A 16,565-nucleotide genomic window follows, 5' to 3' on the forward strand; every position below is an offset into this window, starting at 1 on the left:
TATTGTTTATATGTTTATTTGTCATTATTAATATATAAAGATTTGTTATATTCATTTTATTTTGTTATTAATTGTTATTGCATAGAACATAACATCTAATTCAGTAAAATAAATTCATAACTTGAAATAATCAAATAGATAAGCTCATTCAAAATATTTTTTTTTTATTTTCACAGATTTCAGACAAAATATTTTAAAATTTATTTAGCTACACTATAGAACACATATTTGTTTAGGACCATTTTAATTTTATTTTTGTTTTTCAACAAATATAATTTAGAATCCACAGTTTTAGTATATAGCAGAATTTTGTAAGTAAATTTTATATATGTTTTACAAATTTTAACCTATTTTATGGTGAATGATATTTTAACTGATTTTTTTTTAAATAAAAGAAAATATGTTAATTTATTAATTTAATTAAATTTTTATATTTAATTCATATAATACTTCTTGTTAATATAATATAGGCTATAATTAGAAAGTTTATGAAAATAACATCTAATTTTTTTATAATAAAATATTAATTAACATTGATTTTATAAATATTATACTTATAATTACGAAATTAATTAATGCATTATTATGTAAAAATATTTAATTTTAGTAAAACGTTTTTAGATTTTTTTGTCAACATATTTTTTATAATTAAAAATAATATTTAAACATTCTTATAGTGAAGTTGTTAGGGTAATTTTCATGTTTACACCACTTTATTGTTACTCTTATTTATGTTTACCATCACTAAATAGACATTTTTAAAAATATTTTCTTCATTTAGAGGTAAAAGACTCTTATATTCTTACTCTATAAATATATATATATATAAATAACACGGAATTTTCATGTTTACCATTTTGTTTATACCATTATTCATGTTTACTCACTAAATAGACATTTTCAAAAATACATTCTTCATTTAAAGGCAAAAACTCTTATACCCTTACTCTATATTTATATAATAAATAATAATTTAAATAAATAAAACCAAAATAATTTTTCTTTATGTTTTAGAATTATATTCAAATTTAAACTATTTTATAAATTTCTTTTTCTTTAATTTTTTCTATTTTTTCAAATTTTCTTTTTGAAATTCGAAAATTATTTTTGAAACTATTTTCTTAAAATTGTCTTTTTTTAAGTATTTATTTATATATTTATTAGTCACTTAAACTTCATATTCTAAAAATCCTACCCACCCTCAACTCTAAATTCTAAGTCAAAATTGGTCAACCCTACTCCTAGGGTTATAAATATATTTTTTCTCTTTCCCCTTCATTCGGAGGTAGAGGCTTTGATTTGAGCAATGGAATGAATGAAGAATTTAAGACAGTTCCAGGTTACGTTTGCAACGGATTGTTCTCAATTGGTGAAGATGGTTTCGGAACCTGAAAAATGACCAGCATTTGAAAGCTATTTGGAAGATATCAAGCTCCTCAAAGGAAGCTTCCTCAACTCAGACATCGTCCATGTACCTCGGACGGCGAATCATCGGGCGGATAGCTTAGCATGTAGTGCAAGAAAGCAACTGTCCTTTGTCGTTCACATGGATGCGAAGTTACCAATATGGTTTACAAAGTCAACATGAGTTTGTAAATTTCTTGCTGTCAAAAAAATAAAATAAATATATATATATATATATATATATATATATATATATATATATATATATATATATATATTCTCTTTAAAAGTGAGGGTAAAAGTAGTTAAGGTAAACATGAAAAGTGGTATTATGAATGTGGTATTTTTGGCAATTTCTCTATAATAAAAATTATTTAAATAAATAAAAATAATAAATTTTTTATGTTTTTGAATTATACTTTTTCAAATTAGAAATTTGTTATAATTTTTTTTTTGTGTTTTCAAAACTGTTTTTTCAAATTTCCTTTTTGAAATTCAAATATCTTTTTTTTGAAACTATTATAATTTATAAATTTTTTAAAACCTTAAACTCCACATTCCAAAAATTCTACTCTCACTCTCAACTCTAAACCCTAAGTTTAGATTAGTTAACACTAGCGTTATAAATGTCTTTTCCCCTCTTTAAAATGATGATACAAGTGGTTAATGTAAATATGAAACGTGGTACTATGAGTATAGTATTTTTGGCAATTTCTGAAGTTGTTATATGTGTTGATTATATAAGATGTGATATCTTAATGATACCAAAATATTAATTAGAAATACATGAAAAGGAAGACCCACTTTTAAAAAAATCATACATAAATAGAAGTAAATAGAAGTCACAACTTCTATTTTAATAGAATAGATAGTAAAAATGGGAATGCTATAAAAATTATATATATATATATATATATATATATAATGTTTATTACACCAAATAAGAAATACAGTTAAGTAATCATGTTTACCACTTTGTTGATACCATTATTCTTGTTTATCATCACTAAAGAAACATTTTCAAAAATACTCTTATATTTTGGTTCTATATATGTATAGTAAATAACTAGAACTTGATCCGCACCCGCACGCGGATGTTTAATTTAATTTGTTTTCAACGTAAACTCATAAACTACTGGTTTTATAAAAAATCCATATATTTTTATGTTTTGTAATTTACATATAGAGTAAAATATATTAATTTATAATATAGATGTTTGATAATAATTTTCTTTATTTGTACATAATATTATATTAAAAAATTTATAACTTGATTCATTTTGATGTAATATAGGAAAAGATTATCTCCCTTTAATACATGCGATTTAGGTAATATTCGTACAATATTAATAAAGGTCAATATATGAATATTGATTTGGTTAGATAAGCTTTGGAATTGTAATTAATTAATTTAAATTTATTTTAAGAACGGGTAGCATGCATAGCCAAACACTCTGAGCATTGAGTAGTCTGGTTTTTTCTTAAACAGCTTCTCATGGGAACTTTTATCTGTTTGGGAGGGCAGGTGATTGACAACATAATTTGATGTGAAGAAGGCTTCTACCCAAAATTGTAAAGGAGTGTTACTGTGAAACATCATGGATAGTCCGACTTCAACTATGTGTATGTGCTTTTGCTCTGTCTTTCCATTCTTCTCTGGTGTGTAGGGACAAGACAACTAGTGCACTATTCCTCTGTCTGGGAAGTGTTTCTTCAACATGTGACTGGTAAATTCACCTCCTCCATCACTCTGAAATTCTTTAATTGTGGTGTTAAGTTGATTCTCAACCATTGTTTGAAACATCTTGAACACAGAGACGAAATCAGATTTGTGTGAAGTGGATATAACCAAGTGTATCTTGAGAACTCATCAATAAAAACAAAATTATATTTGAATCCTTGAATAGATACAACTGATGAAGGACCCCAAAGATCACAGTGGATCATTTCAAGAGGGTTAGAAACATGTGAAGAAGATGAAAAAAACTGTAATCTAGTGCGCTTCCCCATCTGGCAAGGTTCACAAAGGGGGGTGGTTCTGCTCTTATTGATGTTGATGACCTTACTGAAATGAAGTTTTTGAAGAACCTTGAGATCTGTGTGAGCAAGACGATAATGCCAAGTTGCTTCACTGGCCACAACTTGTCTCTGCGTGTTGAAGGCCACACAGTCTTTGTTCTCAAGGACCCTTGGACACCACTTTCTGAGTTCTCAAGTCAATAACGCACACCTTATTAGCATCACAGTAAACTCCACATCATCGCATAGTTTGGACACAGACAAAAAGGACTTTTTAATAGTTGGACAAACCAAGATCTCTTGAAGAGGAACTGTCCATTTAGAAGTAGAGATAATGGTGGATCTAACATGAGCGATTGGCAAGTAAGTTCCATCTATCACCCACCATTATTCTGTATGTTCCTTCGTACGATGAGACTTTTTGCAGGCCAGACGCTGATGGAATGACATGGTTTTTGGCACCAGCATATGGGTACCACTCTTTGCATGTTTCGTCTGAGATACGTAAAGCAGCAAAGGCCTCTGAGTAGTAGTTGTTGTTGAACCTATTGTAGCACTTCACAGTTGTATGACCAACTCTTCTACATATCTGACATACTGGCCTCTCTCCTGGTGTACGAGTCGCCGTCTGACGTTGAGGAAAACCTCGACCTCTACTCGTGTAGCCTCCTCGTCCTCGATAGCTGTTGGATATGCCCCTTCCTCTATTGTTTGGCACGTACTGAGGTTGAGTGGAGTCAGATCTCTCTGTGTTGAAAGCAAGTTGAAGCGGCGACAGTGTTTCCGTAGGTCTGAAGCTTCCTGTCAAAGTCTTGGACATCAGAGATAACATCGTTGAACATCAAAGCTGGAATCTTTCTTAGAGAACTTTGGATGACGGTGGTGATGGGATCATATTCCCTCCCTAACCCATTAAGAAAGCCAAAGATTTTCATAGACTCATCTACTGGCTTGCCAATGGAGCTTAGAGAGTCGCATATTGCCTTGAACTCACGACAGTAGGTGGAGAAAGGCTTGTCCTTTATGTTGATGACCTGGAAGCTACTACGGAGGGAGAACTGTCTGGGAACATTGCTCTTGTTGAATTTTTCAGCCAAAGAGATCCAGATCTGGTTTCAAGACTGTGAACATGACCTAACACTTCCTCGGAGAGAGTACCAAACAGCCACGACCTGACAAGTTGGTCGGTGCAGAACCATGATTTAAACTCGGGGTTTGCGACTTCATTGTTGCCTGCTTCTGTAGCGAGGAGACGAGTACGTGGTGGTGCCATGACAACACCTTTGACGAAACCGATTAGCTTATGACTGGGAAGTAATGACTCAAACTGAGTTTTTCATAGGAGGTAGTTGGAACCATTTAGCTTGAGGGTGACGAAACTGGAAACATGAACATTTCCGGAAATGGGTATAGTAGCCATCAAAAACACATGTTAAGGTTATTGAGGCTATGATACCATGATAATGAAAGCAAAACGGAGAGACTTTGAACTTTCACTATTATTTCGGATGAACCTTACAATCGCTATACAACGTTTCTTATAGATACTTTACAGTAGGATCTAAATCTTATCCTCTAGCTACAGCTGTCTCTGGTGAGTCACCAAGAGGACCAAATTTGTTATGCAGCGGGAGCATCTCCTTTTTCGTACTCGCCTTACTCTGTTTCGCTGCAAAGTTCCTTGTGTACCTTGTCTTGTCGTGATGCTATTGTGGGCTTGGACTTGTATTGTCGTCTGGGCCAAGGCCCACTACATTTGTGTCTCCTTACTTACAGATACAAGTATTGATTGTGATACATTTATTTTCGGGATTGACACTTGTGCATATCAGCCTTGGTGTTCATCTTTTCCAATATCTGAAAATGGTCTTCGATTTTCTTTCACTACTTATGCTCGTGTGAAGAGTTCTAACGAGAGTGATGCGTTAAAGGCCGTTCAAATCCCCTATATTAATAGAGAAACATTAAAAAAAGTTATAACCTGTAGTTTGTACTAATTAAAAAAATGTCTTGAGGAATTATCATGTAATTAGAATGCTAATTTTGCTTACGTGGCAGCTTGAGAATCAATTGAGAATTTTGCTAATTCTAAATTAACTTGCTCGAGAATGTTATATTATATAGTATGTCCATTATGTATCATTCATTTATCAAATTAAAATTATTATATATTCTTTCTTTAAATAAAACCTACGGAATTACCTAATGTGATTAAGATATATATGACAATTAATGATTTTAAGTAATAAAAATTTGCTAACAATCTGTATACTTCCTATCATTTTTGTTTAATTACTTATTATTAAAATAAATTACACAATTACATTAATCATATAATAAAAAATTAGATTTTTTTGTATATGTTATATTTTGAATTTTTCAAAAGGAGTATAAATTACTAAAACTGTTAAAATTCTCTCATAAACTTTTGTGATCAAGGTTTAATTCTTTTTACAATAAGATACAATGATTATAAAATCATATGAATAAATAATTTTATTTTAATAGGTGTTTATGCTAATATATATATATATATATATATATATATATATATTGATATTTGCGTTGAACATATATTGAAACGTTCATATTTTAATTTTTAAATCTTCATTTTTTTCAAAGATTATAAATTATTGAAACCACTAAACATTTCACATTAAAAAAATCGTTGGTGTAAAATTTTGTTACACAAATATGCAAATAATCATAAAATCATATGAGTAGAAAGCTCATTTAATAAATATTCATATTTAAAGTATACTATATATCTTATATCTATGTTATTATTATTTAAATTTAATTATATATCATAGACGATAGATAATATTGATTGTTTTGATTTATTTACCCTAAAATGATTGCGAATAAACAAAAGCGGTAGTTTCATTTATATGTGTACGCCAATTTATTACATAATAGTAACTGATTTCTAAGTTATTTAATATATAATTATTATTTTATTATTTTATAATATGTAGAAAACATAAAATACGTAGTAAATATAAAATATTTATTCTGCACAAGACGTGGATCTGAACCTAAGTATGTATCTGTTTAATAATTTTAAATCTTAAACATTTTCTAAATCTCAGGCCAAAACAAAATAACGAAATGAAAATAAACTTAAAAATCAATGTTTATATCGAGTAATAACCAAAATAAAAAAAACGACACAAAAATGGGAAAAATATTGAAGATAGATAGAATTGGCACGTGAACGTAAACTTCTCATAAACATAATTAACTTTTAAATTGCTAAATCATGATATAAATAGTATGACTTAAATTTTTCGGCCTAACCATTAGGTTCTTATACGATAAGTAATTTTTTGACCTAAAATTTATTTAAAAATGGGATGAGCTCATCAGTAAAAAATTATGTAATTAACAAAAAAAATTGTTTAAGGGCCAAAAATATAAATTCGATCAAAAATATAAATTTTATTTTTCGTACGATATTTCTTAAATAATTTTCATATAAATTCACACTGCGCAAGACGCAGTTGTTATCCTAGTATACATATATAACACTGACTAAAAATAAAATAGATTAGTTTGTACGTTATAGTTAGGATGTGATTAGTTAGGATATAAGAAATCCAAATTTAATTTAAAATTTAATATTTTTATCTAACCGCAACCGTCCGCAATCAACCACAAACGCTTGTGGGAATGAGCTTTTGATTTTGAGCGGTACAAAGTGGTTCGAAACGGTACAAAGCAGTTTACATGAATGTTTCGAAATGCAGTGGGTAGCGGGGAAACCGTTAGGACCAGAGTTTGGTAGAAATCAGTTTTCCACGATCAAAGGAAACGGAACCCTAAGTTTCAAAATGATTAACAAGTAAAACAAGATAGCTGAAGTGAATTTCGGTGAGCTAAACAAGGAAGCACAAGAAGAAAGAAAACATAGAGTGGATACCACAAAGATAAAAAAAGAATTGAAGTGCGCACTAAGTGAAACCGGTAAGTGATTATGAAGTGATTCACTCTCATGCAAGTTTGCGATAATGATACAGTTCATATATATATAAAAATATGGCTCAATTTCAATATACAAAAAACCGAGATTGCACGATCAACCTTACAAAGAGGTTTTGACCACAATTACAAAGATATCGATCGATATAGTGCACTCAGGAGCGTTCATTTGGCTACCTAGGTTAGCTACTAAGTTATGCCAATTTTGATATATATATATATAGGCAATCTAAAAACAGAATGATCGGGGTAAAGACAAAGATAAAGTTTTGTCAAAAAAAAAAAAAAGACAAAGTGGATCTCCAAAACTAGTTGAGTAAATAAAAATCTCGAACAAAAAAGAAACAAAGGACAAGCTGAGTTTTGACACCGGTGTGCTTTGGTCTGTAAAACAAAACTAAACATTAAAAAGATAATGATGACGAGAAAAATTTGTCTATTCCTCTTCAACAATCTTGCTCTTCTCGCTAACATAGATACCATCAAGGAACTTCCTGATATCCTTCTTCTTTACGTGACATTTCTGCACATTTAAATAAAAACCCAAAGCGATTACAAAAACGCTCAGTGATGTGGTTTCACGATGCAAATGTAATACGAAAATCCAGAAAAAGCCCATCTTCACTAAAGTTTAAGATCAGTAAGTGATACGGTTACACTAACCAACATGCAATGTCGCAAGAGTGAATCAAGACCACTTAAAAATATAATAACAAATTTCATCTATCAAAACAAAAACTGAAAGATGGTATGAAATTAAATAAAAGAGTATACCTGGTTGATAAGGGCGCATGACCTCGACACAAGTTCGATGTCATTACCATCAAGAACAATCTCGTCTTTAACTTTCTCAGACCGAACAATGGTTACACCGTCCAACATCTCCACCTTTCTCACCTGTTGTTGAAAAGTTCAGTGTCGATTCCACGGTGATAAATGATGATCAAGAAAACAAACCTTCTTCTCGCCAAGGAAGTTACGGATCTCGATAGACTTGCTATCCCCACCAATGGAAGCGTTGATGGGAAAATGAGCATACACGAACCTCATCTTGTATCTGAAACCTCTGGTCACACCGGTGATGAGGTTATCGACGTGGCTAAGAGCGGTTCGGATGGACGCGCTCGATTTGCGAGATCCAAACCACGAGTCGATCTTGAGCTTCTTTCTCCCAGTCTCGGCCTCCTTGATGAGCTGGAAATCAAGGTTGAGATGCTTGAAATCGCGAATGAGCTTCCCGCGAGGGCCTTCCACCTCGATCACCTTGGCGTTGACCTTGATGCTAACGCCTTCGGGAATGTCCATCGTCTCAGAAGAAAGAATCGTCTTCATCGTTTCCGCACTTCTCTTCTCTCTCTCTCTCTCTCTCTCTCTCTCTCACTACAAAACAGCGGCGAAGAATTTAAACGTACTTCCTACAAAGCAGAAACCCTAGTTACTTACAAATGAGTATCAAGAATGGCCCGGCCCATCTCTTGAGCTCCTATGGGCCAGCTTTAAAGATTATTTAGATGTTTGACGTCTTTTTATATTATTTTTAACTAGTCATCGACGTTCGGTTGGATTCTGTTTTCTTTTTCGTTCTAGGGAATAGGGATACATGAAAATTTTGATTATTTGTAAACTTTGAGTCGGCTTCAATCGTCTTCGATTTTTACTTTAGTTCGGGTAAAATATTAGGAATCTGCAAAAATCCGATAAAATCTCGATTTTCAATTTGATTTCAGTTCGGTTTATTTTTTAAATAATTACAGATATTTTTTTAATTGAAAATCAGTTTTTTTCAGTTTTTTCATATTAAATATCGGGTATCGAATAAATGTAAATATTTTCGATCAAAATTATTCAAATAATTTGATTCTTTCAGATAATTTGTGTAATTTTAAAATATTTTTGATAAATAAATATTTGTGTAATTCAATTTTTTTTTGGTAGCTAGTTTATATTTGGTATTTTAAAACAATTTGGTAATATTAAAACTTTAATATTGTAGATATATAAACTATATTTTAGATATATATTAGGGTACCTATATGGTTTGTGGTTCCGTTTTGGTTTTGGTTTCTGGTTATAAAAATATATGAATCACTTGGTTATTTGTGAACATCGGTTCAGTTTTGAGTTCGGTTTCAAGTTTGGGTATTTCAATTCAGTTTTGGTTTGATTTTTTGTTCTCAATTATATTTTCATGCCTTTTAAAGAGAAAAAAGGTAAGAATGATACTGAAAAACTGATTTTTTTCAAGAAATTTTGAAATCGCGTAAAATTTTCAATCATTAAAATATATGAATAAGAAATTAAAGTTGTTAAAAAGTAATATCAAATTATTAATTGACATAAACAAAACTCGATTTTAGATTCTCTCGCTTCAATCTCTTTGGATCTTTGAGAGAAAAAGTTTTATTCAGTTTTGTTTTTTGCTTCCATTCAGTCGGAGTTCTCTTCTCATTTGGTTTAAATTATATTTTCCGTTTAACTGAGTATATATTCCAGATTGAATATTTTCTGATTTTTTTGTTTATCAAATTTTTTCCTCCTTTTGTGTGCTTTTACATGTTTAGATATCTAGAAAATGTTAAAACTTGATTTTACTAATTATGCTTGATTTTATGTCAAAAGAGAGTAACTCTTCACTTCTGCGAGGTATGTTGTGATAGGTGAATTGACTTTGAACCTTTGATGTATTTAACACAATTCTTAACTTTTTTAATTTAATTGTTATTCAATCAGGTGTTATTAATTCTAGTCTCATATAAACATTCAAATGCTAAAGATGATGATTATTCATCTCATATGGATACTTGTCCTCATCTCCAAATGGTTTTGCACATCACCACTACACATTCCATTAATTGGAACTCAAAAGGAGGAGGATGATGCATGAACTCCTATAAAAGAAGAGCTCTAAATGAAAAAACTCAGAAAGAGAAAGTTTTATTTTGAGCTCTAAATTGAGCATTTCCAAGAAGAAATATTTGTTCATCAATCAAATTATACGAAAAAGATATTCAGACGCTTTATATGGATAAAGAAATTCCTGTGAGTACTCCAATGGTTAATAGATCTTTCAATATTGAGAAAGATGCTTTTAGACCGTGTGACGATATCGAAAATAGGTCCAGAAATACTTTATATGAGGGCTATTGGTGGGCTTATGTATCTTGAAAGTTGTAGTAAACCTTATATTGCCTTTGCTACTAACTTACTTGCAAGATAGTTATTCTCATACTCACATGCCTTGGAACGGAATAAATCATATCTAAGGTAGTTGACTTAGGCTTAATTTATTCTAGAATCATGAGATTGGTGTGGTTAGTTTTGCATATGTTGGATACTTATCAAATCTCCATATGGTTGCAAACACGATATGTTTTACTATGGTGGAATCGAAATCTCATGATGTTCCTAGAAACAAACTCTGGTTGTGACTTTTTTGAATAATGCATAAACTATTGTGCTTCACGAAGTATGTCGAGAATGTGTATGGTTTAGGTCAATGTGTCATCACATACAATAATTAAGCGGAATAGTTACCAAAAATAACTAACAAAAGTATTTGAATATAATTTGACTTGTGTCGCTCAACTCAAAGAATGCCATATCAAGAACAACAAAACAACGTATATTCCTCCAAGATTTTCTCATACATATGAGAGCTCGAGAAAAGTCAAGAAGTGGACACGAAGTATATAAGTTCATGCGACAATCCTTCTGATTTCTTTACAAAGGTGTTTCCTACTACAACATTCTGAAAACACGTCTATGGTAGAATGTGTCATTTGTGTCCCAAAAACTGGTAACCGGGCCAATCTGCGTCTCCAAACTCATTATTCGACACACTTTTTTTTATCATGATTTAGCCTTTCAAGGCCTGTCTCGTAACTATGTACATATACCTGTCCATGGAACCTCATTGACCTTGATTCGCAAATTTTTGATCTTTTGACTTCTTCGGTTATCATTCTTCCAAATTTAATATAAAAAGTTTATTACATTTTAAATGTAAATATTTTTAATTAAAAATACTAAAAATAGTGGACATTCAATCAGATATTTGTCTGTATAAGATAAACAAACTAATAATCACATATACAATAAAAAATTATTATATTTGTTTTTATAACAATTATATTATTTTTAACATAGAACATTTATACATGTACAATCGTACTGGTCAACCATCTAGTGAGACATTAAACGCATTTAATTCTAGAAAAGAATGTAACAGCTAACACAAACCAACATTGCTTTTGTACATAATCATATGGTTTATGGATGTGATTGAAACTTAAAATCCAAAAAAAAATACACTATGCTTTTTTTTGAAAAAAATAAAGAATAAGATGATGTGCTTGCGATTTGAATTCAAATAGTAATAGGAAGCTTCCAGCATAACACATTTATTCTTCCCAAAAGATACTATTGCAGACAACTACAATATTTTCCAGAATGAAACTATATTAGAACAACACAATTTTACAATAACCCATACAGATACCTAAGCTGGCGGAATACAGATATATCCCGGAAACCACGACCCAACAAAGGGAACTAATACACCCATCATAAAGAACAACCATGTAATTGTAACAATACATTTATGATTGAACTGACTAGCAATGAAAAGGAAACAAGACACCGCGGGAACAGAATCAACATCTGAAAAGAAAGGACGCCAAGTAAATAAACGCTTTGTACCGAAGACATTTGTAAGACGATATGATCAATCCCTACAACCAGAAGGAAGAAACCAAGAACTGTAAACCCATTGAACGTCTTTTTCATTTTGCTGCATTAAGGGGTTAGATATGACTTCCAAAGAATAATCAACTACAAGAAGAGAGACTGCTGCAAAAGGGCCAACAAGAACTCAAAGATGAAGCGGAGTCAAACTGGAAACGGAAAAGAGAGCCACAACTAGACTCAACAAGAAGAACCCAAACACAAACATAATCTAACTTGGCGAAGAAAGAAACATAACGAGAGGTGTCGAAGGACCAATAATGTCGTCAGTGAAAGCACCTGCACCGCCCCATGTGGTTACACACTCCGTCAAAAGTTCATTGATCTCCCATCTGGTGCTGGACACATCAGTGAACCTAACTCTCCGAACATACTTGAACCTCCCAAGACTGGAACTAAATACAGCTCCACCATAACCTTCCACCTCGCGCCAGAGAAGTACACCAGAAGCACAAAGATTTAAACTGCGCTAGACACGAACAAAATCTTCTGCTCTAACACAACAAATCCAACCCCATGATGAACCTCCTGACAGAACCACTAGAAAAAGCAATCACTGCCTCGGCAGAGGATAGAACCATGATGAATGAGGGACCTCCCGTCACCATGAGCCTCCGTGAAAAATGAAATGTTGTAGATCTCATATAGGAAAAACAGACCTAATGATATCTTCAAAAAATATGACCCTACCTTAGCCAAGCATTCTGTCATCCTCACCGCAGCTCCACGCAGTGCCGACGACTGAAGACCTTCGATCTACGTTTAAAATATCTCTCGATTGAGTTTTAACGAATCCATAGCAGCATGCATATCATATGAAGAATGGAAGAATGAATATTTAGCCTCATGCTTCGAATGGTAAAAGCAGTTTAAGCAGGACAAATCAAGCAGATCATGCGATTAAGCAGGACAAGTGCAGATCAAGCGGATCATGCAGGAGAAAATCGTATTAAATAATTTATTATAACTTATGAATGATAAAAACAATTCAAAATTATAGATCATATATTAAAACAATAAAAATGACACTTAGATATCTAAACAAATATCTTAGATGTTATAGGATTGGCCAAAATGCATGTAAATGTTTTATAAGATACTTATACTTCTTTTATTTTCTTATTTATAAAAATTAAAAATTATATGAAAAAAATAATAAGTAGAGAATGATAATTTTGTATTGTTAAAGTTGTAAATAAAATAAAATAAGAATATTGTATTCATAAAACTAGATAAATATATTTTAAAGTTGTGTTGTAACAAAGTTATTTATTGACCAAACAAAAAAAAAAGAAGATCAACACCACCAAATGTTGGCGGGTGAGATCTGCATGCAGATCTCCTGCTTTTTCCACAAAAAAACAAAAAATATTGAAATGCATGCAGATCTCCCGCTTGAACTGCTTTTGCAAACAGAAAAGAGTGAATGGTGAATGCAGTGCAGGAGAACTACACTTTTCCCGCTCCTCCATTCGGACACTCAGTTCGAACTCGCTAGACCGGAGAAAGGGAGAAAAAGGTTACAACATCTTCACAGGATCGTAGAGAGGTATGTCCTTTTTTATAAATCCTTAAACTATGTACAATGGTTGCAGATGTGCTTGAAACTTAAAAGCCCAAAAATAATATTGCTTTTAAAATTAAAAAAAAATTCAAAATAAAATAAAAATAAGAATATGTGCTTGTGATTTGTATTCGAGTACCACAATAAAAGAAAGCTTCCACCATACTACATTGATTCTTCCCAAAATATACTATTTCAAATCGTTAAACTATGCACAATTGTTAATTTTAAACAATCTTTTTTTATACATTCTGACTCTCCACATCATAGCACAGACAAAACCACTTTTCTCTTCTTTTTTCTTGTGATCTAAAGGCGATCAACATAGTTTTTTTTCTGACCCTATTGAGGCCGCAATCATTTTGCTGGTGGCTCTCTCTCGTTCTACTCTCTTGTTAGTTTCATTCTCTACAATAATTGCGATGGGTGTGATTTCTTTTCATCAGACAGTTGTTTGATCCTTTCTCTATTTTGGATGCTTGTAGCGATCAGATTTACAGCAGACTCATGTCCCTCAGTACTGTTTGTACAATCTTAATTTCAAATTATCATTTGCATATCTGAATTTAAGAGGTATTATTACACATCCATCAAATCAAATAGTTTATGTAGTCTCCTTTAACGAATTATTTATTGTCAAAAGGAATAGTTACGTTTCTAATATTTTTCTGATTTAGGAGATTATTCATCCATGATTTGTTATTGGGATGAGTTGGTTTTGTGATTTCATCTACCATAATGAACCTGCTATCTCCATGAAACTGTTTTCTAATCTTTCATGATGCACGAGACTCAAAATATCAATCAATTGAGTATAAACTTCAAAGAGTTCTATGGTGTATCGATCAACGAATTTGGGATTCAGGTTATCTTACTTGTGGAAGACTCAAAAATTTACAAAAGAGAATATATTAAACATCATCAATAATATTAGAGGACCATGTTATTTTATCAGAAGAAGGACACAACCTTCGAAGCAAATATTTATGTTGTCTCGTTTAATGACTTCTTGCTTGTCAAAAGGAAACAATTATGTTTCCGATATTTTCCTACGATCTGGGGGATGATTCATTCATGGTTTGTTAATGGGATGAGTCGTCTTTATGATTTCATCAACCATAATGAACCCGCTATCTCCATGAAATATCTTTCTAATCTTTCATGTGCACGGTATTCAAAATCTCAATCAACGGGATATAATTTCAAAGAGTTCTATGGTGTATTAACCAAAGAATTTAAGATCTGAGTATATCACACTTATGGGGAACCGAAGAATCAACATAAAAAATATTGAACATCATCAATAATATTAGAAGACCATGGTATTTCATCAGGAGAAGGAGATAGCCAGGAGTAACGATTTCATTGTTTTGTAATTGATTCTGGAGAAGAAAATAAACAAATTTAAAGTCCTTTGACGAGTAAGGCTTTGGTGCTCAAAGCATCGTAGAAATTCAGTTCTTCATCATTTCCTTTTAATTTTTGGCTTTGTAATTGTGACTTCGTATTTGAGTCTGTTTATTATTGATGTTTTGTGTATATATCAACTCTAGTGATTGATTTAAATTAATGAATGAATGAGATGTTAAGAAAATAAATCTCCACATCATCTTATCTCTTTCTACATATTAATTCAACATTCATTCAGTTTCCACCATTACAATATTTTTGTTTAATAAAATTCAATACTCCACTACCGGCTTCCAACTACATGTTTGCTGCTTGGACCATTCCCTCATCAGCTCTAACCGAGCCATGATGCTTGCACCATTGACTGCCATGGTCATCTCATCCGAAAGTCTTAGTAGCTTCAATATTTATTTCTGCTTGATATTCCAAATCTCCTTCTCTTTAGTGATTCCTTGTACTTCTCCTTTATCAGCTTTAGATCCTATAGTTCCTCCGGGTTGGCAGCAGAAACCTCGAAAGTCATCTTCTTCCCGAGCTGATAAAACTGAGACATATTATGCAAGGAAATCAAAATCAGAAACACAATGACAGAGATATGACATAGCCGGAGAAGATTACCATGGATATTGCTGGTCGTATTTAAGGGACCACCTTCGGGAAAAGGAGATGTATCCAAGGTAACAACTAGGTGTTAAGATTGGCCAACATATTTGCTTGCCTAGCAGAATATTAAGCACAATTGTGGGAACCGGAATTCTCACCGTCGATTTCCGTAATCGGAGGAAAGTCAAGAACCCTAACTTTTCCTGAGGTCCTGGATTCTCTCCGAGAGCCAACGACAAGTGAACAAATAAATGCGGAAAATATGAAAAGACAACAAAATGAATTTATAGAAAAGGTAGATCTTATTTCGAATCCGCGAAAGAGCGTTGCGATCATTACAAGACATTATAAAAGCTTCGGCCACAAGAGCTGTCAGCGAATTATTTAGTTCTAGCAACCTAAAACCTTAAACCTAGTTGAGTCGCAGCTCGATAATAGAAGACAAAAAAGATATGAAAAAGGTTTTGATTGATTTCGGACTGAACCTTATGAAAGTCTGCGTATTTACCCTTTTCGAGGATCATGCCGAACGTAGTTCGATTGAAAAAGTAGAAAAGGAGATCCAACCGCCTTTGCGAGTTCGTCTAGTAATCGAGTGCCAGTCATAGAAACATAATATGTCGAGAATAATGTCTAAAGTTTCTAAGTGCAGAGAGTTCTAAAAGTAAAAAGAATTGTCTCTTTGCCCTTCAACCTCGACGTCCTTATATAATCCTCCTAGAGGCGGTTTGCTCTTTTCCTTCATGCCCTCGGTCGAGTTTATCGCTTCGCGGAAATATTCCATTTTCTTTCGATCTTCGTGTTTATCTTTGGAAACTTCACACATATCCTCCGAACTTGA

At 32.1% G+C, this 16,565-nt stretch overlaps 1 protein-coding gene across 1 annotated transcript; it reads right to left on the reverse strand.

Moving 5' to 3' along the window:
* Positions 1 to 7,699: 7,699 nt before the first annotated feature.
* LOC106406948 (60S ribosomal protein L9-1-like) lies at positions 7,700 to 8,818 on the reverse strand. The gene is made up of 3 exons (XM_013847705.3): positions 8,362 to 8,818; positions 8,179 to 8,301; positions 7,700 to 7,927 (listed from the first exon to the last, which is right to left on the reverse strand). The coding sequence occupies exons 1-3, from the start codon at positions 8,734 to 8,736 to the stop codon at positions 7,841 to 7,843; spliced, it is 585 nt and encodes a 194-aa protein (XP_013703159.2). The 5' UTR covers positions 8,737 to 8,818; the 3' UTR covers positions 7,700 to 7,840.
* Between the last annotated feature and the right edge of the window lie 7,747 nt (positions 8,819 to 16,565).

Source organism: Brassica napus, chromosome A2 (genome assembly GCF_020379485.1).
Source record: "Brassica napus cultivar Da-Ae chromosome A2, Da-Ae, whole genome shotgun sequence".
Taxonomy (NCBI): Eukaryota; Viridiplantae; Streptophyta; class Magnoliopsida; order Brassicales; family Brassicaceae; genus Brassica; species Brassica napus.